The sequence below is a fragment of the Tenrec ecaudatus genome, chromosome 15, assembly GCF_050624435.1.
Source record: "Tenrec ecaudatus isolate mTenEca1 chromosome 15, mTenEca1.hap1, whole genome shotgun sequence".
Taxonomy (NCBI): domain Eukaryota; kingdom Metazoa; phylum Chordata; class Mammalia; order Afrosoricida; family Tenrecidae; genus Tenrec; species Tenrec ecaudatus.
In genome coordinates this window covers 26,907,937-26,935,647 of record NC_134544.1, presented here as the reverse complement: position 1 = coordinate 26,935,647, position 27,711 = coordinate 26,907,937, and the positions used below count along the sequence as shown (strand labels likewise).

General features: G+C 48.6%; 1 protein-coding gene across 5 annotated transcripts in view; it reads right to left on the bottom strand.

The window, feature by feature from the left end:
• The window catches only part of DYM (dymeclin), a 296,719-nt gene that overhangs the window by 28,700 nt on the left and 240,308 nt on the right, over positions 1–27,711 (bottom strand). For 3 of the 5 annotated variants that reach the window (XM_075532626.1, XM_075532627.1, XM_075532629.1), the window contains exons 15-16: positions 18,399–18,581; positions 8,691–8,804 (exon numbers count right to left, since the gene is read on the bottom strand). In XM_075532626.1, the coding sequence (XP_075388741.1) occupies positions 8,691–8,804; positions 18,399–18,581 (297 nt within the window). The remainder of the gene's footprint in view (positions 1–8,690; positions 8,805–18,398; positions 18,582–27,711) is intronic. The other 2 variants (XM_075532630.1, XM_075532631.1) reach the window with 2 other exon arrangements.

The following is a 27,711-nucleotide window of genomic DNA, read 5'->3' as shown; positions in this document are numbered from 1 at the left end:
TAATTGGGTTTTATGGAATTGCAAATGTCTGCTCTGCGAAAGGCACTTTGAAGAGAATGAAGACACCAGCCACCCCCAGGTGATGATATCTACAAACACAGCCCTGGCCATGGCCTTTACCCAGGCTGTACAAAGAACTCCTGGAACGCAGCATCAAGAAGCAATCCAAGATAGGGGCAAAGGATCTAAGCAGAAGCCACATCAGAGAAGGTGTACAAACGGTACACAGTAAAAATAAAAGGCTCATTGTCATAGGCCATGAGGCAATCAGAAACAGAAAACAATACGATATCACCATACACCCATTAAACCAAACCCAGCACCAGCCAGTCGAAACTGACCAGCACCGACTCTGTGGGGAGTCTCTGAGGCTAGAGCCGGTAGCTTCGCCTTTATTGGGCTAAGTGGCTGGTGGGTGTGAACCACCAACCCTGAGGTTAGCCGACCATTCATCGCCCAAAGCTAAAACAGTGACCACGTCAAATACTGAGGATGAGGGGCTACAGAAACTCTCATTCACTACTCATGACCACGAAGACGGCAAAGCTGGTTCGTAAGACAGTCTGGCAGCTTCTCAGGAAGCTAAGCGCGGTGTCAACATAGGTTCGAGCAATTGTGCTCGACATAAGACCCAACTGAGCTTTATGCTCACACAAAGGTTTGTAGTAGCTTCTTCATAACCACCGAAGTTGGAAGCAATCAAGATGCCTTCAACAGGGGACTCGTAAGCCGTGGCTGGTGCGGAGCACAAACGGCTCAACAACAGGAAACGAACTCTCTTTGAGGCGCAAAGACCCCTTTTCAACATAAATAATTATGTGAGAATTTATCACTTTTAGCCTTTAATTTAGCATTTATCAGTTTAGGGAATTCCCGTGAAGTATTTATCCAAATTCACAGTTTAAGTTGGACTGTACAATGTGATTTCTACATTTTTACAATGAATCGAGGTGAGCGTATTTCCCACAGTCCTCAGAGCTGCCAATCAAGAATCCTCCACACAGCCTCTAAGCGCCCAAGTGGCAGGAAAACAAAACACAGACTCACGTGTAGGCATCAGCAGTGTAGGCTCTCAGGGCTTAGGTCCTAAACACTTAACCAAAGCTGTGCCAAGAGACGTGTGAGGACGTGGCTGGGTACTTACCAGAACCCTTGGTGTGACCCTGGGTGTGCCAGCTACCCTCATTCCCCCTGTTCCTGCCAAGCGAAGGCAGTCTCCTTCCCCAATGTCAGCTGCCCTTGGTATAACGTATTATATTGGTACTTAAGACACTGAACTTTGGTTTCTTAAAAGAAAAAGTCTTCTATCCCTTGGAAGTTTCCAGAAGCTTCGAGGATGTCTGCTCACTAGGAGCCCAACCCAAGCCAACCTGGTGCAGTGGAGTTGATCCTGACTCCCAGAGCACCCCAGTGTCACCACGCAGAGCTGCGCCCTTAATGGTTTTCCTTGGTTGGGATGGCTATGGGACAGATGGCCCAGCCTTCCTTCCACAGTGCAGCTGGCTGGATTCAAACAAGGAACCTTTCAGTCAGCAGCCGAGTGAGCAACAGACGGCTGTGCCACCGAGGGGTCCTGTGCAAAAGTGGTTATTTTTCTGATTGCTGCCCTCTCCCAAGTGTTTTCAGTAAATGAACAGTCCACTTCATGTCAGGACTGGGTTACTCTATGGCCTCTACTTACAATGAAGAAAAGTTATCCATGTAGTATCTGGGGTCTTAAAGGCTTGAAGGTAAACAAGTGGCCATCTAGCTGAGAAGCAACAAAGCCCACATGGAGGAAGCACACCAGCCTGTGTGACCACGAGGTGTCGATGGGATCAGGTATCAGGCATCAGAGACCCAGAACAAAATCATACCCAATGTGAATTCTGTGTGTGTGTGTATGTGTGTGTGTGTGTGTGTGTAGTGGAGACTCAAAGCTCATCTGTAGACAATTGGACATCCCCTCACAGAAGGGTCACAAGGAAGATGTAAGTCAGTCAGGGTGCAGTATAACACCAATGAAACATACAAATTTCCTTTACTTCTTTAATGCTTCCTTCTCCGCCACTATCAAGACCTGGATTCTACCTTACAAATCCAATTAGACCAGAGTATGCACACTGCTACAGAAAAAAGCCCAAAACACAAGGAATCCGGGACAGATAACCCCCTCAGGGCCAACAATGAGAATAGAGATACCAGGAGGATAAGGGGAAGGTGGGGGGAAAGGGGGGAATTGATCAAAAGGATCAACCTAGAACCCCCTCCCAGGGGGATGAACAACAGAAACTGCATGAAGGGAGACAGGACAATGTAAAGTATGAAAATAATAATCTATAATTTATCAAGGGTTCATGTGGGAGGGGGAAATGAGGAGCTGCTATCAAGGGTTCAAGTAGAGAGAAAATGCTTTGAAAAAGATGATGGCAGCATATGTGCAAATGTGCTTGAGACGATGGATGTATGGACTGTGCTAAGGCATGTAACCAATAAAAGCATTTAAGAAAACAAAAGGAAAGAAAAGTTATCTTCTGATGAATATTCCCCTTGAAAATCATGAGAAAATTTTCCAACATTGCGAGACATAGTAACATTTCCAACCCCTAAGTAAAGGAACTGAACAAGAGGAGGGGCTGGCCTCTTTACACGTGCAGGGACAAGGGGAGGTGTGGTGGTGGCGTGAGACCTCGCACAGGCCCAGGTGAATTCTGACCCGCCCCTGTCACATCCACCTTGCACGCTGGCCTGCAAAGGGAGCCTGTGACGCACCCTGCTGTGGATGCAGATGGCCAGGGCTTTGAGCTGTGGCTTCTAACTTAGCTCCAGGAGGGCACACTAGCTTTATTTATTTCCTTCCAAAGTCTAAGGAGGAACAAGCAACTTAGGATCCCAGAGCCTGTTCTTTGTGCCTCTGTTTATCCAGGAGGGTCTGCAAAAACCTAGCTACCTGGGGTATGAACGCCTTTACCAGAACTTCAGGGAGTACCAGTAAGCAGAGAATGTTTACAACAATATTAATACTAGTTACTCTGAACAGCCGAGTTGTTTAACTGTATAGATAGATTTATCCAAGGAGTGCATAGTCCCACACAGGATATTACAAAAATATTTTGGAAGGCTATGTCAAATAATATTTGATTGAAAAATATTTTATTTGGTTGAAAGTCAAGTACTATGCCAACGGGCTTCCAGATCTTAATGCTTACTTGCCCAAAATTGGAAGAACGCGTCTTCTCCAGATTTGGCTTCAACTCCCCAATCCAAGGAGGGCTTCAGAAGCTTGTGGCTGGCTGGCTGGCTACAGTTGGCATTAGCTGGCGAGTTCCTCCTGAGTGAGGGGCACTGTGAGCTTCTCAGTAAGTCAGAAAGTGGTTGCACACAACTTCAGCTTCCTGACGCTTAATTTACATGTCAATGAAGAGCATCATCAGCACACACACACGCACGCACACACGCACACCCTGCACGGTTAAGCAGAGGGCGGCAGAAAAGAGGAAGGTCCTGGAGGAGATGGACTGACACAGTGGGTGCCGCAGGGGGCTCGAGCGAGCAGAGGAACAATGGGGAGGGTGGTGAGACCGGCCGTGTTTTGTTCTGCTGTGCACAGGATCAGGACTCAACAGCCCCCGACACCGCCACCACCCTTCCACACTTAGGAGCCCTGGTGGTGCGCAGCTTAAGTGTTGGGCCGGTAACAAAAACGCAGCGGTTCAAACCCACCAGTGGCCCCGTGGGAGTAAGAAGAGGCTGCCTGCTTCGGTAAAGACTTACAGCTTCAGAAAGCCCGGGGGCTGTTTTACTCCGTCCTAGCATTGCAGGGAGTCAGCAGCAACCCCTCCATCCTTGCAAAGAGGGCTTACTCCAACAGTATTCCCATGTGTCTCCAGGACAATGGTATTATTACATACCCGACAATTACTTTCTCAGTCTCCATCAGCAAGCTACCCAGAAGACCATGATGTGTGTGATATCACACAAATATTATGCAACACACAGCTTGAGTTTTCAATCAATGTTAGATACCAAAGTAGTCTGTGAATTAAACTCTAGAGGTTTTAAGTGACTCGCTTTTATTATAAACACTCCATCCAAAAAAGATGATTAAAATAATTGAGATAAGGCTTGATTAGACAGATAAACAGCCTTTTTTCTCTAGTAACAGCTGTGGTAATAACGTGCTATCCTTTAAGCCCTCTGAGGATGACTCACCATCTGTGAGTAAATGTAATTTGTGTTTCTTTTCTAGTACTGGTGGTGGCTTTTTGTTTTCCTTTAAACTGACTCATCCATGCGCCATCACGTGTCCCTCCAGCTGGGGTCAGGAGCGCAGGTTCTTGTTATGCTCCTGAGAAACATCAGCTGGCCTCGATTCACTCATGACCTTGGCCTCAGTAGGGTCTTTGCTCTAGCTTAGAGTTAACTGGCTGGGGATCTGACAGAGCCATCCATTTTTTCTCCCTGCTTTGCCAGAGTCCTGGAAAACAAGCTGTTTCATTGATGTCACTCTGTTAAATAGGAAGGTCCCGGCGTGGCAGGGACCAATTGGCTCTTGACTACTAATTTAAGGGTCATTGGTTCAGCTCCTTCTGGGAAGTGCTGCTAAAGAAAGGCATGGTGATCTGAGGTTGTAAAAAGTTTCCTCCAGGAAACCCCACCGCGCAGTTCTGCTCTGTAACATATGGGGCCACCACGAGTGGGCATCCACTGGAGGGCACCAGCAGGGATACAGAGGGCAGATGCTTCTGGAAGGTGGCACAGGAAGTGGACGACGCACCAGCGCTCGGGCACATGCACACTGTGATGCAGTTTGATTAAAGGCAAGTACACTCACTCCGCACGGAAGGGGCAGGTTCCAAAGACCAGGTTGTCACGTGGAAGTGGGTGTTATATGAAAGCGGAGGATCTTTTTGCTCTGCTTTAGGCCATCCATTTGTCTGATTTAGAAAACGTGGTCATGGAAAGAAGACAGCTGAGGTGTACTGATGTGAGGATGTACATCTCTGTGAAGCAGGCAGTGAGGAGAAGGGCGCCTGGAGGAGACAGAGCTGGGTGGAGCCAGCTGTGTGGCTGGAGGGCCCTGGGCTTAACCACTTCTTAGCCCTGAGCTGGGTCGGGGCTTCTCTCCAGGAGCAGCCTGCAGGGCTTCATTCCATTCCCTGCAAGGCCTCCATGAAGTTCCAGGAGCCTGCTCTACCCCCCAGGCCTGGTGAGTCATGGAGGCTCCAGGCTTCTGGAAGGGTGATGGGAGCTGCCCCTATGGAGGGGAAGGTGAGAGCGAGCAACAAACACACACACACACACACACACACACACACACACACACACACACACACACACACACACACACACCCTTCTAGATGCCATCTCAAGTGCTTCCTTCTTTCCCTCTGCCCACCCCACAAGTGACAGAGTGCTAACCGGGAGATTGGTGGTTCAATGCCACAGCTGCTCCATGAGAGAAAGCTGAGGCCATATCTGGTCTGTTAAGGATTTGCACAGCCTGGGGAACCCCACGTAGGACCCCTGTGAGTCAGAATCCAATTGCTAGTAGTGGGTCTGCTTTTGGTGCCCCCCCCCCCCCAGTAGTTTTGAGCTGCAGGGCCTGAGAGCACACGGGAACTGGGCGCCCAAAGAGGCCGCGGGCACTCAACGTTCCTCAGCACCGCCCCAATTCACACGCATCACTTCTCCTGGGGTCTTCCTCGCTCACCGTCCAGCTTTCTCGTGCTGAGAGGCACCTGAAAACACCGCGGCTTCGAGTCCTCAAAGTGCTAAACACACTCACTTCAGTTTCTCAGTTTTTCTCTTCTTTCCCAACACGGATACTTTCCTTACAAGAGGCTTATTGTAACAATACGAATGTGCATTCGTCAACATGTTCCACGTGTGCAGTTCAACAAAAGCAATGACATCAACTGCGTTGTGTGTGCTTCGAAGTGGAGCGTGTATCACTCATCTAGGACTCTGTCTCTCTGTGAACCACTCTATTCTTTGGGAAAAGGCGGCCTCGGCATAGTCTCAGGTCAGGGTTTAGAGGTGTCAGGGAGTCCTCTGGTCTCAAGGGGCACAGCACATCTGGGCTCCCCAGGATTTTGTCCTCCTGCGGCTTTGTGTTCTTCCTCTCTCCCCAGATCTAAGTTCCTGGCGGTCTCTCCCTCTTTTCTCTTCCCACAGAGCCTTTCAGAAGGCCGCTCCGTGGCCATCAAACATCCCCCAGGCCTGTGTGCTGCACCACGCCCTCACCCCTCTGCAAGCACCTCAGGGCTCCCCTGTCCCTGGGCTGGCCCATTCTCTGCTACACCACAACCCTTGGCTCTCGGTGCTCTTCCCTGGTGACGACTCCTCTCCCTTCAAGTAAGGCGTGTACTGGCCTCTTCTCTCCAAACACTGACTTCTAGGTCCCCCTCCATTTCCTGTCCCATTTGGCTCCTAGTCTGTCCTCACTCCAGGCTGGTCGGTATCCTGGATGGCTGCAGTTCCACATCCAATGAGTGGGCTTCCGTAGAGCACCCTGCTGTGTCCGTTCTCGTCCTCCCAACTAGTCGTAGCTGGTGTCACCTACACCTGCCCCACCTGAGACGGTGGAAGTCTGAAGGACTGCCTGCTGACCACCGTCTCCACGACTCCAGCTCTGCCGGCCCTTCCTCCCCTGCCTCCTGCCAGTGGCTGTGATGACTAAGGTACCGTCGAAAATATTTTTCATTCTCTCACAGTATCTCTAGAGTGCTCACCGGGTGGTGCTCCCTGCCAAGGTGCTGGAAAGCATAGCCCCTGTGGTAACTCTGGAACAGGCTTCGCTGCGATAAGGAAGCTTGCTTTCTTTCTAAATCATTTTACTGAGGACTCTTACAGCTCATCACCATCCACCCATCCATCGTGTCAAGCACATTTGTTGCCATCATCATTCTCAGAACACTTTTTCTACTTGAGCCCTTGGTATCAACTCCTCATTTATTTCCCTCCCTTCTTCCCCACCATGAGCCCTTGATAATTTACAAATTATTATTATTTTTCATGTCTTACACTGAACGCTGTCTCCTTTCACCCACTTTTCTGTTGCCCATCGCCCACAGAGGGGGTTACAGGTAGAACCTCGTGATTAATTCCCCCCTTCTTCCCCACCTTCCCCCTCCCCTCCTGGTAACCTGTGATACCATGCCCCATGGCGGCAGGTTCCAGAAGCCCCACATGACTATGCCCCCACACGATCCGCCTCACATTGCATTCTTTGCTATGGGAGCTTGAGTCTGTTTTTCCTCCCATTTAATTATTTTTTTATTAAAAGATCATTTTATTGGGGGCCCTTACAGTCCTTCTAACAATCCACACATCAACGGTAGCAAGCATATCGCACATGTATTGCCATCATTCTTTTCTAAACACTTAATTTCTATTTGAGCCCTCCTTAGTATCAACTCCTTTTTTCCTTCCCTCCCTGCTTCCATCCTCATGACCCTTGAAAAATTAGAATTATCATTATTTTCATATCTCACAATGACTGGTCTCCCTTCCCCCACAGTTTTTGTTGTTCCTCCCCTGTGTGTGTGTGTGTGTGTGTGTGTGTGTGTGTTTATGTGTTGATCACTGTGATCGGTGCCCTCTTCCTCCCTTTCACACCCCACCTTTCCCCTAACCTTCCTGGTATTCCTACTTCCATTCCTGGGAACATGGATCTTGAAGCAGGAATTCCATCCCCTCAGATGGCTTCGGAACACATCGCAAACACAAGTGCTTTCTTCAAATACAGCACGCACCGCCCTACCACTACCCTTCCTTTCGTGGAGCGCCAGCCCCGTGGCTCTGGCCCAGGTATGCAGGGCCTGGATGTGCACCCCTCTGCTCCAGCACTTTCTAGCTGGATGGAGGTGGGTAAGTGACTTAACCTGCCCGAGTCCGAGCACCTAGGAAGAAAGCACCACCGACTGCACACCTGTGCTGAGCCCGAGTGAGCGGGCACATGGAAGGTGCTCTGAGCGCAGACTCTGCGAGCATGAGCCACACGGTCACGACTTACAAACCAGCCGACCCCATGGAGACCCTACAGCACAGCCTGCAGCTGCCCCAGGGGCCCGCCGAGGCTGTCCGTCTGCACGGAAGCACGCTGTCCTATCTTTCTCCCACGGAGTCGCTGGTGGGTTCAACTGCAGACCTTTCAGTTCGCAGCTGATCGCTTAACCACTGTACCACCAGCGCTCCCCTGAGAATCCTGACACACAATTGAACTGGTTTCCCCAGGTAAGGGGAAGGGAAAAGGGCCTCTATTCAGAGTTTAGGAATGATGCATAGTCCGTAGGCAAAGTAGCTCCTGCGAATCCGCAGTGAGTGGGAGACACTTCCTCGTTGGTCATCTTCTCTCAGTACACACCTCCATCACAGCCCTACCTCTCCGTCTGGAACAGTGGTTCTCAGCCGTCTGAGGTCTCGGCCATTTCCTACAGTTCCTCAGGTTGTGGTGACCCACCAACCAAGAAATGTCTTTCTTGCTACGTCATAACTGTAATTTTGCTACCGTTATAAATCGGGAGGGGCGACCCCTGTGAAAAGGTCATTCAGCCCACAGGTTGTGAACCGCTGGTCTGGTACAACAGGCCGTACTTAATGGGCTCTTTCCAGCACCGGGACTGGGCTGGCAGTACAACTCCGCATGCAGCCTGCTCAGACAGAAGTACCCCGTTCCCCGTCGGTCGGTGGCACTGGCCGGGTCTTACCTTGAGCCTGTCTTTGGGCAGTGCTACAACCCCTTGCTTGATGATCTCCAGGACCCGTTCCACCGAGAGCTCCGCTCCAGCCTGCAGCAGCCTCGAGCTAAAGAAGGTGATCACCTGCAAGGTCAAGGGTTACTTTTAAAGTCCAGCGAGGCGTGTAGTGTGCTTTCAGAAGAGTCTTTCTCACCACCACCTTCTGTTCGCAGACCACCTGGCTGCTGAGCCCCAAGCCCCACTGCACGCAGCCCCTGCCCCTGGGGCTCTGGGCCGAAGGGGCCATGCCCTGCTCATTCTGGGCCAGTGTTCTGAGACGCAGGCGGCCTCAAGACTTCTCGGGCTGCCTACTGGGCTGTGTCGAATCTTGTTCTCAGAGAGCACAGAGAGCAGCACCCATCAGAATGTGGGCAGAGGACGCGAAAGCCCGAAAGCTCTCAATTTGGAGGCATAATTCCGCTCGGCTAACATGGCATTTGGGGGAGTATCTATGAATGAAACTTGTCCACATCGACCTTCTCCCCGGTCGCCAGGGATCACCAACAGTTACAAGGACAGGTCACAGCACAGTCTGAAGTCCACACGCAGCAGACGCTAACCCAGGTGTGCTCTGCAACACCATGCTCCCTAGTCCTCATCGCGAACAACGAGAAAGGATGCCCTCTTGGTTCAGCAAATGCATCTGAAAACCGCGCTGCTCTCACAAGCCAAAGACAGCCGATGCCCTTGTCCTCAAGAGAACACTTGGGTATTTACGCTCAGATTCACACACAATGAACAAGCTTTACTTGTCTAAAAGTTGACCATCTACTGCACCCGTTTCCTATCCCACAGGAAAACCGATAGCAAATTTAAAAACAAGACGAGCAAAGAAATGGTCCCACCCTCCTTACGGCCATTCTGGTGGAAGCGAGTGCGATGCACATGTTCTGGGAAGTGGAGCCCCGGCTGCAGGTGGGGGTCCTGAGCAGCAAGGACAGTGGCAGTGCCGGCTGCTGACAGGGCTCTGAGTCCAGAGACATCCACTCTGGCCGCTGCTCGGGGCCAGCTCCTTTGCAAGCGGCCTACTCTGTCCAGCAGAGGCCGGCTTTTGAGAACACTCTAAAAGTTAGGCTAAACTCGAATACCTATCACTTGATTCCCCGCTCTGACCCACTTTAAAGCCGATTCAGTTAAAGTGGTGGTGGTGAGACTCCAGGAGCTTAAGACTCCGGTGAGCGCCCCCTGACTGCAGACCAGGGGCGAGCGGAGCACTGCAGACGCAGCTAGGTTACAAAGGGAACACTTTATCTTTTGAGCTCCCTCACACCTGTTTTACACTTATTCTACTTTCTCTTATGTCCTGATTTCCTTCAGAGTGAGGCTTTTCTGTGCTTCCCTCTGTAGAGCGGTTAGTTCTTTTGTGCTTTTTTGTGTATGAGATATAGGATTGGAAAATCTAGAGACAGTGACTGGACTAATGGTTCCTTGGTGATAGAGCAGGGGAGGCTGGGGAGAAACGGAGAGCTAATACAAAGGAGTCACGGAAGAACATGCTTTAACATGGATTGTGGGGATGACCAGACAGCTCTTCTTAACATGACTGCACGGCTACATTGTACTTTATGTGAGTGATGTGCCAATAACACTATTACAAAAAAGCCAAAACAACACAAAACCTGGTTGGGTTTCTAGTAAGTGCTGATGGGTCTTAGTTTTCCCAAGCCTACAGAACAGTTAGGCCACCATGACTCAGAAGCACCTTGAAGACAGCACAGGGGGTGCGGGGGTTTGGAATTCTGGATGTACTTTTGTTTACAGAGTTTATACGTGGCAGGTATTCAAACTGATGTTGGTAATGCAGGGAATTGCTTTTTTGAGGAAGAAAGACAACACAGTAGAAAACATGTGCAACAGCTCTACCAAAATTTTATTTTAAAATATGCAACAAGAAAGATGCAAAGCAGTTTCCTTTTACATAGCTATCTTTGTACCTAACAAACCACCACCACGCGATGTGCTTCCAACATGTGTTGTTATCTCTCGATGGACCATGCCACCGGCAGCAGTGCTAATCCTGCCCATGCATTAGAAAGTGTAAAGATAAAAAAGAATGAGATACAGGCAGAGTAATCTAGTTTCAAAAAAGCATTTACGAAAAAAAAACCCCATTTTTTGGGTATTCATGAAAATATTATTCTGGAAAGCAATCTGAACAAATAAGCTACCAAAACACCAAACTCATTGCCCTGGAGTCTGTTCCGAATCATAGCGACCCTAGAAGACGGCAAACTGCCGCTGTGGGTTTTCTGAGCCCGTGACTCTTGCCGAGGTCAGATGGCCCACCGCTCTCCTTCAGAGCAGCTGGTGGTTATTAGCAGACCCACCAGAACCTACGGCACGCCACCAGGGCTCCTCATTAGTTACCACGAAAACCCCAACTCACTGTCAGCCAGTGGATGCCACCTCTTAACAAGGCTCTCACATTTGAAGAGCTTAAAGGGACAGTGTCCGCTTTTGCATTCAAACTCATCCTACTTTAGACAATGACGGCACCATCACTTCCAGAAGGGAAGCATCGTGTACAGAGTGTCTATCAGGAAGGAAGGAAGGAAAACCAACACTGAAGGTTCATTATGTACCATCTGCTCTAAGTACTGAGTCCCCAGGGAAGTATAAATGGTTAATATGCTCAGCTGCTAACTGAAATGCCGGGGGTTCGAGTCCACCCAGAGACATCCCAGGAGCCAGACCCGGAGGGCTACCTCTGGAAAGTCAGTCATTAGAGACCCCTCTTCTCCCAGAGGATCCCATTCCTCAGGGATGAATGGCTGAGCAAGACTGGGAAGGTCTGTAACCCACCAGACCCAGTGTGGGTTTTACCGTGTCCAGGGACAGGAATGGCTCTTGCTTTACTATGCAGTTCAAGAACAGTTCATTGCACCTGCTCGCCACTCGTGCCTGGCCAGCCTGGCCCTTGACTGAGGCAAATGGGAAATTTCACGCATGCCCTCTCTTGCCTGGTGCAGTGATGTTGCTTTGTCCCGCTGTGTAAGTTCCTCAGCTCCCAGCCCCCTGTGGGTTACAGGTGTGCACTGTGTGCCAGGGGCTAACAGAAGCCGGATTGCCCGAGGAACCCACATTTCAATGCTTCTCTACAAGCCCAGTGGGCGCCAGGGCCAGTCACTGCTGTCTCAGTTCTGCTGACGGCTTAAGGACAAACAGAAAATGTACTCTCAACCTATGGCTGCTAAAAAGAACAGCAGATGCTGCCGCCTTTCCACCACCATTCAAGGTCGTGCCATGAAAGAAGAAAGCTTCAAAGGCTGCGGAAGCCAAGGTTCCAGGGGAGGGAAGAGGAAGGGAAAAGTGCTGGAAGAGGCAGAAAGTGGAGGAGGAGGATTTATCTCGATCACGGCATTCTTTTTGAAATAGGCAACAGGAGTGCAAAATGTTCGATTCATTCATTCATTCATTCGAAAAAGGAACCCCTTGTCTGGCTAGCACCGTGTTGGAGGCCCTAGTGAATAAAGAAAAGGGTCAAGCTGCCTCCTCCTTTGGAATGGTTAGCTGCGTGATGCTGTGTCCCCAGAAGGCCGGGCTCAAGGCTGGCCTGGCCGGCTGACTGCACCTGTGCCCCTGAACCGATCATTTCCTGCCCAGCCCTGTGCTACCTGCTCACAGGAATGGGATGAAGGTCTAATGAGCTTGTGTACCTTTCACGAGGAGACAGGGCACACCTTTCTCTTTTAAATTTTTATTTTATTATTTTAAAAATCATTTTACTGGGGGTTCAAACAGCTTTAATCACAATATATACATCCATCCATTGTGTCAAGCACATTTGAACATTTGTTGCCATAATCAATCTCAAAACATTTTCTATTTGAGCCCTTGGTATCAGCTCATTTTTCCCCCTCCCTCCCGAGCCCTTGATAATTTATAAATTATTACTATTTTTCATGTCTTACACTGACTGAAGTCTCCCTTCACCCACTTTTCTGTTGCTGTCCCCCAGGGAGGGGGTTACAGTTCGATCCATGTGATCAGTTGCTCCCCCCCCCAACCCGGCACCTTCCCCTTACTCTCCTTGTCCTCCTCCTCCCATGGCCCCTTGGCCCTGGCTTCTCGGCCTTTGATGTTGTCCCCTGAGGTGGTGGGAAAGGGGCTCTGACTCTACTCTGATTTTTAGCTGCCAGGGAGTTGATCCCCTCCCCACTCCCCAAGACCTTCAACAAAACTGAGAGGTGAGTAACCTTGGAGCACTTTGAACTTCTGCAGGAGGAGCTGAGACCCCGAATAATGTCAGGTTGATTGTGACTCACAGCGTGGGCGAGGTGACTGTCGCTAAAGGAGCAAACGGAGGCCAGCTCTCTGTCAGCCCGGCATACATCCCTCCACACACTGGAAGGAAGTCCATGTGGCGCTGTGGTTAAAGCCCCCGGGGCCAATGGGAAGGGCAGTGGTTTGAACCACCAGCTGCTCCTTGGGAGAAAGATGCGGCCTGGAATGCTCTCTGTCTTGGGAACCCTGCGGGGTTGCGCGGAGTTGGAATCAGCTAGGCAGCAACTGGTCTGGTTTTGGATTCTCTGCATGAAACCCACAGTGATAAACCCTCAGCAAATATGCGTGACTATCAGCTGTGGCCTTTACTTAGAAGGGGACCAACCCCACACCCCCTGAACCCCAGGGCTGCAGGAGGGCATGAGAGCCTTTGTAAAACGCCTGCTCCGCGGTGGCTCTGATACACGCCCTGGGTGCTCCTGTTTTTCTGAATGACAGCTCTGAGCAACCAGTCAGAACGTCCTGACGACAGGCTGAAGCACAGCCCCGAGTGCAGAAACATCACGAAGACCAGATGTCCGGTGTTCAGGGAGACAGATGGCGCCCCAAGACAACGGCCCTTGGTCACCCTCAAGACTGTGATCGGCACTGGGCTCCACGGTGCCATAGCGCCTCAGTGACCCTACAGGACAGGGAGTTTCCAAGGCGGCACCTGTTGATGGGAGCAGAAAGCTCCGTCTTTCTCCCGAGGAGCCTATGAACCTGGTGGATTGCAGCCCACACCTGACCCCTATGCAGCCAGGGCTCTAGCCAAGCAACGGAAGAGGCCTTCTAAGGTGATCGCCACCACAGGCAGGTACGGCTCCTCTAACAATGAACAGGTGAGCTCAAAAGGGTGCTGTGTGCCAGGGATAGGGCTGAGAGGTATCACGGGACAGGAACGGGCAGGATGGATGCAGGGAGAGTGCTGTCACCCTGTGGGGATTGCAATCAGTGTCACAAGAGCTGACACCACAGAGGCTGACTTTCAGTGGAGGAGGGATGGGATGGCTCCGTGCACATTAGGGTGAACGGAGATCTAGTTCAGACCAAAATCTCTGCCGAAAAGATGACAACCGACTGGCATCAGTCTTAAAAAACTGCCACAAATCAACAAGATGTTTGAGTGTTAATAGAAAGAGCCCAGGATAGCCATGCTTTTTAAGGAGAAACTCCATTACCCTGACATGCCACAGAACCATCACCGACCACCTCTCCCACTGCAAAAGAGGCTTTTCTGAAGAAAGTGAGTGGAAAACAGGACTGCGTTTTCTCAAGTTTTCACTGGTGTTCTGACTTAATCAGTACTGCTAATCTCCCCGAGTGGTGAAAATGACTACAGTAACATCATATGAGAGGGTACCCCCCTTAAAAAACAGATTTCTTTTTTTTTTTTTTTGGAAACACTTCAAAGTACTCTCCATTGCACTTAATACAGTTGTCAAATCTGCAATTCCATTCTTGGAAACATTTTTCAAACTCATCTGTTTGGACGGCTAACAACATCTCCCTCATTTTTTTCTCCACCTCTTCTACGTGGTCAAATCACTGTCCTTTCATGTCCCTCTGCATTCTCAGAAACAAAAAGTCGTACGGAGTGAGGTCAGGTGAGTCAGGTGTGTGGGGCAAGAGAGGCATGCTGGTTTGGGCCCAAAACTGGTGCACTGAGATGGCTGTGCCTGGCGGCGCTTTTTTCCATTTTTCTTTTTAAATTATTATCCCCCTCATATGTAAGGAGACCCAACATTGAAGCTAATTGGAATATTCTTATTATCATCATCATGGGAAATGAGCTAGACTGCATTGTGTTAGCTTTGGTTATCAGTTCTCTTCCTTAATTTTAAGAGCACAAATGTTTGTGTAGTTATTAATCCTGTGTTTTCCTGTTTACGTTTTAAACTCCCATGCTCCCTCTAACCTTCCAAAGAGCCAACTGGTAAGGAAATCAGTGCTGTTTTCTGACTTTCCCTTTGCCTCTGTTCAGTCTATGAACTCGTTAGCCAAGCAGGCGACATAACCCACCTTTCCTATAGATTCAGACCTTGCAACAGAATGGCAGGTAATGGTATCGCTTTTCAAATCAATCATTGGCCTAATGAAAGTTTTAACTAATTAGAGTAAAACACTTTTAGGAATTTTTAGAGACAAGTTTTCATAGAAATTCTTAGGCTTACTTCACCCCTCCCCTTAGATTCACTCTTCCATTGGAAGTTTTATGACAGTGAGCCATTCATTAATATACTTCATCAGAGCTTTCTGATGTGACAGTCCATTGGGAAAATTTACACTAAAATTCAATTCAATTAAGACTATGTTAAAGTCCTTAAGAAAAGACATGCCTTTTCTTAAAACGTACACAGGAAAAGGATATTCCTTATCAAGAATGGAAAAATTACAGTACTTTAAAAAAGTCACAATAGACCAAACAAGCGTGGAAGATGCAAAGCAGCCAACCTACATTGTGAACTCTCCCACCTCTCGTAGGCCAACAAGGGACCATGAACAGAGGATGCTAAGGGGGTGCCTATGTCATCCAGCATCCCGTGTGAGCTCCAGGTTTGCCCCCTCCCACACCCTACTTCCCCTTGGGTATTCGGAGGTCCCAGTGAGACTTGGGCAAAGATGTAAAATGGGGATTGATACACTGATAATACAAGACATCAAATTCTGGAATGCTATCGAGACCACTGGTTTTTCACTGTAGAAAAGAAATCCAAATTTTGTTATTAGAATTACAAGTTGAAGGCATAATAGAATGTTGTTTTAAGGCATTTTCTGATTGTATTCCATGGCAAAAAAAACCCCCAACAACTAAGTGTACATCACATACAAACTGAAATGAGACTCCCTGCTGCTGCCCAGCTGATTGCAACGCAGAGGAGAGCAGCCCTGCAGAGCCCCCAGGCTGCACCACTCATGGAAGCCGGCGCTCACCTCTCCTTGCCAACTGACAGCTCAGAAGTGAGAAGAGAGGACTATGGTGGCTGGACGCAATGGGCATCCCAGGTGAGAAGCCACATCCAAACAGAAGCCCACACCAGGTCCCTGCTGCAAGGGATCGTGCCCAGGTTTAAGAATTTTGCCACCCAGGGATGGCCAGAGAACTATGGCTTCCCACCAAGTCTGAGGAGTTCACTGAGAGTCCTCCCGGCCAGTCTCAGTTTACTAATCACATGCATTTTTATCAGAGCAGGGTTGCCTGGTAACATAGCTGATATTCCATCTGCATCAGATTTTCAGGAAACTGGGCTAGCAGCAACTTCACCCAAGGCCAATTTCTCATGGAAAAGGGGAAAGGGTCTTAGTGAGCCTTCGCTCTAAACCATGACTCAGATTCAGTGCAGTGATTCCCCAAATGGCACCAGCCAGGTTGAAACAGGCGTGAATGCGAACAGATCCAGGATGCGCGTGGTCACAGGTGGGTTCTGAGAAGTGAATGACTGGACTGTAAAGTTGCCTTCATCAAGAAAAACGTTTCTTTAAGGGAGTAGAAAGCCCCGGTCTTTCTCCTTGGAGCGGTTGATGGTTTAGAACTGCTCGCCTTGCACTTAGCAGCCCATCTCGTTGAAAAATGGTTTCTCCTGGACATCAGCACCCTTCAGACTACAGTTCAGAATCAGCAGGAGGAAGGAGCGGGCAAGGGTCTCGCCCTCCCTGTCAGGGAGCCGTGCTGGGAGAGCTGGACCCCTCATCACCCCCAGACAAGACCCCTGGGGATCCGTGACTTCCCCAGTGTCTTTCAAGGCTCTCCTCTCTTCCCCAGCCAGATCTCCAACCAGGGAGGTCTGGATCCCACAGGAGACACGGAGCCGGTTGTTCCCTGATTTCATGAACAGGAAGAACTCTCAGTTGTAAAAGGAAGAGTTTATGATTTTACCAGTGAAACGCAGAGTCCACCAGGACATGGCTAGAAAAGAAAGGCTTGAGAAGCAGCTTGAGGATGCCGCCGTGCATCCTAAATACGTACCAAAAAGCCTGCCTGGGGTCCTGGTTCATGACGGGCAGCATTTCTAGAAATGTGCTTCTACTTCTAGGAAACACGCATGTCCACTGAAAGAGGTTTCGGTTTCGGCTTTCATGTTCTGGGCCACACACAGGACGCAAACGCCCAATTCTGCTAGTGAAACCGGTGCTGATACAAACCGAGGCAAACAGTGAGAACGAACACCTTCAACGTGACGCACGCCATCTACTGCTGCCCCGCCAAACAGGTGGTCACCTTTCCGGGCGTCTTAACCCCGTCCGTACCCTCCATCCCTTCTGCCCAGCCTCTTTCTCTCTCAGTACTGAAGACATCCAGCAGGTAGGCTTATCCAATGAATCACCATTTAATTCCACTGTCTCTAAGTCCCCGCAGATTCACAGGAGCCTAGAGAATGCTTGCCAGGGGCAGCGGTCAGACCCAGAAGTCCTCTTTAAAGAGACTGACTGACTGACATCAGGGCCCTCTCAAGCACATGGCCATCTGATTAGTATTCATTTCACATCTAGAAAACAGGAGGGAAGAAATGTAAAGAAAAGGCAACAGCTCTGAAAACAAGAGTCTCTAGACCAGGGGTCCTCAAACAACGGCCTGCGGGCCACATGCGGCCTGCCAAGGACATTTAACCAGCCCACTGGGTGTTTTTGCCACGTTCGTTTTTTTTTACTTCAGAATAAGTTATGTTCAGTGTGCATAGGAATTTGTGTATATATATATATATTTTTAAAACTATAGTTTGGCCCTCCAACGGGTCTGAGGGACAGTGAACTGGCCCCTGTTTACAAAGTTTGAGGACCCTGCTCTGGACTGAAATGGCCACCCAGGAAAATGTTCAGCATGCCCTCTCGGCAGCCCACTGGGGAGGGCGGCACTTCCAAAAGGTCAGTTTCCTGGGAGCTTCTGAAGCCCCTTCATACAAACTGTGGTGTTTCTGGAAAGCAACTTGCCAATACTGTGTTGAGTCTTGAAAATAATGATAAGTAAACCTCCAGTTCTAAGACTCTCTCTTTCAAAACCAAACCAAACCCTAGGACATACAAGGCAAGATGTGTTCAACCATTCTTAATCAATCACAAATATGAAATACTGAGGGGCGGGCGGGGAAGCAACCAATAATGGTCGAATATATCACAGGACATCCGCAAGGTATACAGCTATAAAATGGAAGGTTCTCAAAGAGCTGGTGATACCCAAAAAATTATGGATGACCTAATAATACTAAGTAAAAGTGACAAGACAGAACTACAAAATAGATTTCAATTCTACTAAGTACACTTGCATACAACACACACACAACTGTTACAGTGGAACAGACTACAAATTAATTAATGCTGAAAGAAAACACTTTTGACCTCCCCCATTCTAGCAGTTTGTTAAATTGAACTTCTGTGCTAATCCTTGAGGTGGTAACAATTATCCCTACACATACTCACCAGATCAATGTTTTGCATGATATCCTGAAAGGAGGGGTGCGTCCGGAACTGTTCAAAGAGCTCTCGCTTGTACAGCAGGGCGTACACCAGGTTAGGGTTGTGGTGCAGGGAAGTTGTCAGGCAGGAATTGACGATCTCTAGCATCATCCGGATCACTTCTTCGATGACGTTCAGGTCTTGCGCCTTAGAAAGGAAGCACAGCCCCGCACAGAATGACTACAACGAGAACAACTCTTGTAAAACTGGAACAGGATGCAAAAGAGATAGAAGAGCTAAAGTCACTATATGGTTAATCCTCCCTCCAAGAACCTTTAGAATTTGGTGTATCAGTCACTAACAGATGAGAGTTAAAATCTTTAGAACTTAGTATAGCATGATCACTAGGAACTTTGAGAATTAATTTACTGACTCACCGACCTCAATGAAAAGCTGGGCTTACTCAGCCCCCGCACCCCCACCAAGTCTGAGGTCTTTACTGATATTCTCATCATGGTATCACCCTAAAACATCAGACTGTCTCAGTTTAACGTGGTGGTACGAACTGACTGGTCCAAGAAAAATGCCTAATTTAGAATGCTATCTTCTTTCCTGAAACTGCCATTTTAATCACTATATTCACAAGTAAACAGTCTATGGTTTTGTCTCTGTTTCTTCAGTGTTAACATCTCTGGAAAAACTGAACATAAAATAGATAGTAAGCCAGCAAAACTCAAGTTGGCAAAATACGGCTCTTCTACAAGACAAAGTGGGAGGAGCAGAGGCCGGGTAAATGGGAGCCTTTTCTTCTCCTCCTCCCATGGATTAGGTGGGACAGTTAGACCGAAGGCTCTTCCGTTTCCAATAAGCTCCTTCTTCTATAAAGAAAAGGGATTATAAACCAAACCAAACTCACTGCCGAGTCAGAGCGACTCATAGTGACTGACCCTGGAGGAAAGGGTAGACCCCGCCCTGTAGGCTTTTGAGAGTCACTTTTTTAAATTAAAAGAGTATTTTATTGGGAAAACACTGATGTTTCTAGGAGATCTAAGTGAAAATTTGAGTGATCTTGGATTTAGTAATGATTTTTTAAATGTATTTTTTATTGTCTTTGTTGCTGTTAGATGCCAGGGCATCAGTGTCGACCCAGAGCGACCCTAGCACCACAGAATAAACACAGCCTGGTCCGCTGCCGCCCGCCCAGTTGTACCCCGTCAGAGGAGTTGCTGAATGCAAACATGATGATGGTCTGAAACGTGAGCCTCCACCCAGTTCACAGCAGACTGGCTTCTAAAGCGCTGCTATGAAAGCAGAGACCCTTATTCAACAACAGTATGAACACGTGAAGCTACCGCTGCTCAACATCCCCATCTAGAGCTAGCCACCCTGGAAGACGGAGTTCCTCTCCTCTCTCCAGCCTTTGCGCCAAGAGTTTGGCACCGGTTTTACCATGTCCACAGGGCAGCGTTGGCATCCCCAGGGAACTGAAACCAGGGGTTTTGGCAACAAAAACAAGTCTGAAGGGGGCCAGGTTAGGGAGGGCGGTGGGCAGGGTCAGGTTCCAGGGACATTCTTGTAGGAGAGCCCTTGCTACCTTTGAAGAATGAGTAGGTGGTGCACGGCTGGGATGGAAATCAATTCCTTGGTGTGACTTTTTCCCGCCAATGGAATTTTTCCATTTTCTTAAAACTTCCCTGTAGTAAGCTCGAGATTGTATGGTGATCTTTGAGAACAACTATTAAGATTAACCCCTTTAACCCTCCACCCCCGCCTCCCCAACAGTTACCATGACCTTCTGCGCTGATCTCTCTGTCTTGAATTCATCTTTTGGGTCGTTTCAACCTTTCTTAAAATACTTGCTCTATCTACGAACTTACGTTAGCGAGGCAGCCCTTCAGTAAACTAGCTGCAATGCCCCCATGCTTTGGGGAGATGTCCACTTGAGTTTTGTTAAACATGAAGTTAGTTCTGATCTCAACACACAACACACACACATTTTTTTCATGGCACACATAGAGTATTTTTAAAAAAAAAATGTACCCTAAAAAGTCTAAGACAAGTGTATTACTGAGAAAACTTGTCTGCAGCCACTTACTGATCACAGAGACATGTTTAAATACATTCTGTTAGGGATAAATACATCTGGGTATCTATGAACTGAAATCCTAGTAGCAGTATGTTTTCACTTGACCTCTGGCCAGTACGCATGGCCAGGCTCTTTGGACGTTGGCTGTACATCATAATTATTCTCACAAGTTCTTTCAAAGAGATATTTCATCTTTTGTTGCTGTTGAGAATATGCACAATTTACCAGCTTCTGCAAGTACAACCCTGTGACAATATTTACATTCAAGTCAGTAACACAAAGCCATTCTCCATTCTCCTTTAAAACGCTCTCTCTTGATCTTTCTAGGGCGTCCTGGGGTGCTGTGGACGAAGTCTTAGGTGACGACCTGCCAGATTGATGGTTCAAACGTATCAGTAGCTCTGCAGGAGAAAGATGAGGCTGTGCGGTCTCGGAAGCCCTAAGGAGCAGTTAGTTCTGCTCTGTCCTGAGGGCTGCTGGGAGTGGGAGTCCACTCCGAAGAAGGGTCTGTCTGGGATTGGTTAATCTTTCAGTTGCTCTTGCCCCCTGATCACTATAGATGAGTTTTTATTTGTTTGTTTTAAAAAGCACAACGCAGACAGACGTTACTAATTAAGATGAACTACTATTTGGTTTAAAGAAGATTTCAGGGCTTATATACAAGGGGGCTTCAAGAAGGTCATGGAAATACCCTACCGTCGTTTGATTCCATTTTACCTTAGGCCTTTTAGATCTTCTTCTGTTGTTGAGAATATGCACCGCAAACCTATCCCTGCTCAGCAGTTTCTCCACGTGAGCTTCAGTGGCATGACCCATCTTCTCCAAGTTGAGCACCCACGTTCACGCTCCTTTCTGGAGTGGGTCCCACCCTCAATGGCAGAGACTCGCTGCTTCCAAAAGCTCCCATTGCATCGTCTGACTTGCTGATGTCAAACTTTTTTTTCAGTTGTATTTTGCAGATGCTGAGAATCTTCACAGTGAGACACACTCCAATTGACGGGTCTCTGCTTGTATGCTTTAGTGGCAGCGATCACAGCCTTTGAGCTGGACCACCACCCCCACCCTCCTGTTCGGGGGGGGGGGGACTCCTCCTGTTACTAAGTTCACTGCTGCCCAAGGCTCCTGGCTGGTCCTTCAGATGCTGTTGCCAATTCTATCCCAGGCAAGTATCTCTTCAAAGAGCACAATGCTTAAGGCAGATTTCCCCCCACACTAGTTAAGATAAACTACTGTTTGCTTTCAAGAAGATCTTAGGTGATATTTTCAGTGAAAGAAAGAAAGAAAGATCATTCCAGGGCAATAGTTTCAGATGACCATCCAGTCTTCCCGACTCCTCAAAGTCTAGAGTCCATGAGAATCTGACATTCTTTCTGAATTTCCCCGTTGCTTAGGACTTCTGTGGAATCTCTGATCAGCATGTGGAGCTACAGGGTCCAGGCCTCACGTGGCTCCTCTGAGGCTGTGCTGTTCACGGAGGGAACAGACATGCAGCCTGCATCCCCTGCTCCTCACCTCCTTTTTTTTAAGAACTTTGGAGGTCAAGGTGGCCAGAGACCAGTCATTGGCCTTGGACGGCCACTTACAGGCTTTTAAGAACCAATCAAATAGAAGGCAAGACAGAAGCAGGAAACATGTTAATAGGATAATTAACTGGGATGCCTGAGAAGATATTCTTGCTTTAAGGCTTGAAGATGATCTCAAGGCAGTGGTTTCAGGGACTCACCCAGTCTCAATGGCTCCAGAAAGTCTGGATTCCATTAGAATGTCAAATTCTGTCCTTTTGATCAGAATTCTTCTTCCACGGGATTATTTCTTGAGAAAGAAAAATGAGGTTTCCTTGACGTAACTGATCTAGATTAATTGGTCTTATTATGTTCCTAAAACATTATCAGTAATTCCTATATACATTAAGATGTTTAGAATTTGATTCAAGAATCATACGCTGGGCAAGTGTGTCCCTAGATCCAAGAGCCCCGAATGTTAGAGTTTCTTTCTCAGTATTTGTCCCGACTGGACAACAGGCTCAGACTCGCACACAGAACACTGCCCCGGTTCTCGCTGCAGTCCCAGGAAGGGACCGCTCAGGAGAGGTCCACCTCCTCGTCACTGGTCTTCATTCCATGCCATTGTCACAGCTGTCACATTCTCCTCAAAGCCACCAGCGCCCCCCACCCCTTCCCTCAGGGGGATGAACAACAGAAACTGGGGGGGGGGGGGGAGGAGAGAGCAGTCAGTATAAGACATGAAAATAAAGATAATTTATAATTTTTCAAGGGGTCATGAGGTGGGAGGGGAAAACAAGGAGCTGATACCAAGGGCGCAAATAGAGAGCAAATGTCTAGAAAATAATGATGGCAACATACGGACAAATATGCTTGATACAATTGATGTACGTATAAGAGCTGTAAGAGCCCCCAATAAAATTATCTTTATAAACAAACAAAAAACCAGAAAACTACCAGCAACTTCAACTGTCCCTCAGTATACTCAAACACATTACCTTTGAGTAATTTCCAACTCACAGTGACCCTGCACGAGAGAGCAGACGTGCCCCTGTGAGTTTTCATGACAGTGGCACATATTTACAGGGGCAGATGGTCTCATCTTCCCACGATGGACTATCTGGTGGTTCCGAACTGCTGACCATGTGGTTAGCAGGCCAACTTGAAACTCACTTTGCCACAGGGCCCTGGCCTAAAGCCTCCTCATCATTCCATGTGTGTTTTGTTAGATCATAGATACAATCCTGTACATGTAGTTACGGTGCCTTCCTTGAGTGGCAGGCATATTTATAATCCCTGCAACAAATCCATTTCCATTTTTAAGAGACAGCAGGTGGACCTGGGTCCACTACTTTGAGCATCTTCGGTGAACAGCCAGAATTCCTGTCGTGTCAATGGTTTCCTTGAAACGAAGCTCTCGGAGAGCCCTCCCTTCTTGCCGGAAGAGCAACTGCACGGCTCAGGCATCAGGCAGGTCATGGGATCCTCACCGACTGCAGGGGTGGGCGGAATCACCCACCAGGGCTTCTGAATCACCAAAAACCAAGTGTTCAACTCAGGGTTAACTCTGATTTCAAAGGCAAACTATCCCAATAACTGTACTGCCCCTAAGTTAGATGGCTCTTCAAATTGCTACTCTTTACGTTTCAGAGAGCATCCTTGGGTTGGAACCACCACGTGGAGAAATGACCAAGAATATGATGAGAGGGTGTCTTTAATGATGCAGAATCTTAGCATTTACACAGGCCACCTGCTGGTATAGTGGTTACATGCGGGGCTGCTAACCACAAGGTCAGCAGTCTGACCACACCCCCAGGGGCGGTTTGACCCTGTTCTCCAGGGTCAGTGTAAGTCGGCATGGAGTCGATGGCAGTGAATCTGGCTCTGGTGAACAGGACATCTACTCTCATTACTATTTGAGTGTGAGAATTTCAAGCAGTATTAGAGTAAAATTGTTATTTGTTATTTTTTGTGACGTTTAACTGAGGCAATATCTGTAAGGTGAGTGGTTTTGAAATTAAAAGATTAAACAAGTGCACTTTGAAAGCATCTTGGTGGAGAAAAGATGATTTTGGTTTAGACCTTATCACATCATCATCAACAACCACCACCCAGGGAAAACAACAGCCTTTCCAAGTTGCTAAATTAATATGTCTACCCAAGCTCCAAGAACTCAGCAGCTCCATTTCCATCTTGGAGGGAAGTCCACATTTTCTCTTGTTTTGATTTATAAAATTGATCCTCCAGGGGGCGCTGTATCAAAAAGCTGGCTGACATTCGTGTGATAAACGACAGTTTGAGAACATGGTACCCTCCCCTCCCCCCGCAAAAAAAAATAAGCAGTGTCAAAATTAAGTAGGCACGGTGTCACAATTAGCTTCGACAGAGATAAAGATCTGATGGCTCACTGATTGGACAGCAAGGTACGAGCAGGAGCCAGGCCATGCCCTTCCCACCAACAGTGGCTGTCTGCAGCCCACGCAGCTTGCACGTGAGAAAGGGGTGCATATCAAAAAGATGTTTGCTTCATAAAAAAGAGAAGGGCAGGCTTCTTTTACTTCAGGAAATTTCAAATGCAAAAACAGAAAGCCTGAGAAAAATGATGCCATTTTCAGATGTTTCTGATAGTTTGAACATGTCGGTAATGAAAACCCCACAATGTCTATGCTAAGTAGTAATTTAATATCACATAGATAAGTTGGCAGTTGTGGGAATATTTTACCTTCTTAACAGCCTTCATCGTTGCCTCACATTATATAAACTTCCTTTTCCTTTCAGGAGGGAATTTATACAGTTAAACACTTTCCAATCATTTATTTTTGGTTTCCTTTAGAGAAGCATATGTGTCTTGTTTGTATTAGTTTTGGGGAGATTCCAAGAGAGTTGTCTAAATTTCCTGCATTTCAGCAGAAAATAAAACCTTCAAGAGCATTAATGGGGCTTTGCCAAAGGGGGGCTCAGAGGGGTTGGGGGGGGAGAAGGCAGTGCACAGGGTAACCACTCTTCAAAGCAAATGCACCATGGCCTTCAGAACCAATTCCTGGGCAGCAGCCCCTTGCCATCTGTGTGCTGCTGGTTAGTCCACTGATTCCACACTGAGCTCCATCAGTGAGATGCACGCAACTTCTGACCGAAAGCTCTGGTCCTGTATCGTGCATGAGGAGTCCTGAGAGCAAAGGACCCATGGGTGTGGTGGGGAGCGCAGAGCTGTGTCACCTCATCTGCCACCTCCGTGGGCATGCAACACACGGTGACGGGCTTCTTTATTCCTCGGGCACATGTTTGAATGGGCCTGGCAGCCTACTGGCACCCTGAGAAGCTCGTTACTGAAAACAGACAGGGGAGGCAGGGAGGCCAGACACACCGTGCTGCCCGGGGCCAGGGTTTCTGCGCCGGGCACCCAGCCAGACAACTCAGAACACAGGAATGCTCTGATAGGAAATCTACTAGGTGGTGGCCCCAACAGCCACATTCCCTGGGCCGGCTGCTTCCCACGGACTTGAAAAGTGAGCTGCCGAACAGTGCTCTGTGAAGCACTTACTGATTCCATCTTCAAAACTGGGGTTCATTTTCATGATAGGCTGTTGCATGATTAGCAGAAGAAATCCCACTCTCCACACACACAATGTGCCAGTGAAGGCGAGTCATGTGTGTGTGTGTGTGTGTGTGTGTGTGTGTGTGTGTGTTGTTGCTGTTAGGCCCCATCCAGTTCAGACCCCGAACGACGACCCTGGGCCCAACAGGGCAAAAACACAACCTGGTCCTTGAGCAGCCTCGCCAGTAAGCCCATGTCCCAGCCACTGTGCCCAGCCGTCTCCTGACGGCCTCCCTCTCTTCCGCTGCCCCTCTCCTTTACCAAACATGACATCCTTCTCCGGGGTCTGGGTGCTCCTCACGACATGTCTAAAGTATAGGAGACAAAGTCTGGCCATCCGTCTCCCAGGGCAGATCAGTTTGTCCTTTTAGCAGTCCGTGGTACTTCCACATACATGTGTCTTTAGGAGGGAGGCTTCAACATTCCACTCAGTATCCTTCCTCACCCACCCCCATTCTGGCCCCAGTAGCTTACTTCTGAGTCACTTAATCTCTGAGCTGCAGTTGGGTTGTGTTTTGTTTTGAGTCTGCCAGACAGAGCTGATAGGATCTTTAAGGTCCCTGCCTACTCTCGAATCTCAGCTTCTACTAAGGATGTAGAAAAGTCTGAAGGCACAAAGCATAATTTGGTGCAAAGAGCCAAAAGTTGTATGCGTGTAGAAGGTGCCGTAGGGTGCCCTCACGTGCCAGGGGCTTTGACACTGCACCCCACCAGCTTGACGACAGTTAGTGTGAGTTTTCAGAGGAAGTGAAACGAAAAACCTTGTCAGGCCAAGTTTCAAAATAATCATTCCTTAAGTACGGGAATGTACTAGTTCTTTTGCAATTTCTCATTTTCACTGTATGAATTTCGCACATAAAAACTCATGTCCCCTTTTCTCATGCTTTCTTGGGAAGCAAGGACAGGTAGCCTGTGATCACAAGCAGGGGAATTAGAGCCGAAACTCAGGAAAGAGGAAAAACAGAGGCTGCTGCCCGCCATTAGAGACAGCTTTGGATCCAGTTCTAGGTTCAGTTCTGTCACGAAAGGGCAAGCTGCTTTCCACAACTAACGTCAGTGCAGGACTTTCTGGGGCAAGCATGTGCGGATGACTGAAGAGGCCAGGACACCCTCCAGCTGCCGGCTCGGGCCTGAGAAGCAGCAGGCTGCCTCTCCTGTGCTACCCAGGAGGCCCACGGAAAGGTAGTTCCCACTCACTCCCAGGCCCTCCCTGCTGGCACCCCCAGGTTCTCGAAGGCAGATGAGGTGTGGGTTGGGTGGAAGATGAGGTGGTTGGGTCAGGCAGGCCCCGGTATCCAGGGGAGCAGAATACTGATGGCCATGTCATCGGAAACCGTTTTCCCCAGGGATCCGTTGGTAAATATGTACTATCTCCTTGGAGTGCAAGACCGTTTTGGCTCTGCCATTGTAATGCTAGGACTTTATCCTAAGGAAATCAAACCAAGGATTTAGTCATGGGTATGACTGCTGCCTGGTCGTCGTCTACCGCCCCCACCCCAACACACACACTACCCTTCAATCCGTGTTCTATTGCTGTCAAACACATGCTATCTACGCGGACTAAACCAACCCAAAATCCAACTCACTGCCATCGAGCTGACTTCCACTCACAGTCACCGTACAGGGCGGGTAGAGCTGCCCTCGGGAATTTCCGCGAAGGTTAATTCTTCACAGAAGCAGAAAGGCCCGTCTTTCTCCTGACCTTGTAGACTGCAGCCCAGCACGCAGCTGGTTTCAAACTGCTGACCTTGTAGACTGCAGCCCAGCACGCAGCCACTCCACCACCAGGCCTAAACAATACCATTCATTATCTCAAAGGCCTGCATAGGTCAGAAGGCCCAGTGGGCTTGGTGGCTCCCCTGTTCTCACCAGGGCAAATCCAAGGTGTCACCTGGGCAGGGCTCCTGTGTGAAACTTGGCAGAATCTACTTCAAGTTCCTTCAGGCTGTTGGCAGAAGTTGGTTGCTGGTGGCCGTGGGCTCTGAGCCCTGTTTTGCTAGCTGGCTGTTGGTTCCAGCGGCCACCTGCCTACCTCATCACATTGTGTCTTCCAGCTTCAGCTGGGCAACAGCATGCCAGTGCCATCCCAGGCCTCTCATCTATCTCCCTGCTCTCCCTCCTGTCCAGCGCTTCCGTCCGATCTGAAACCAGTTC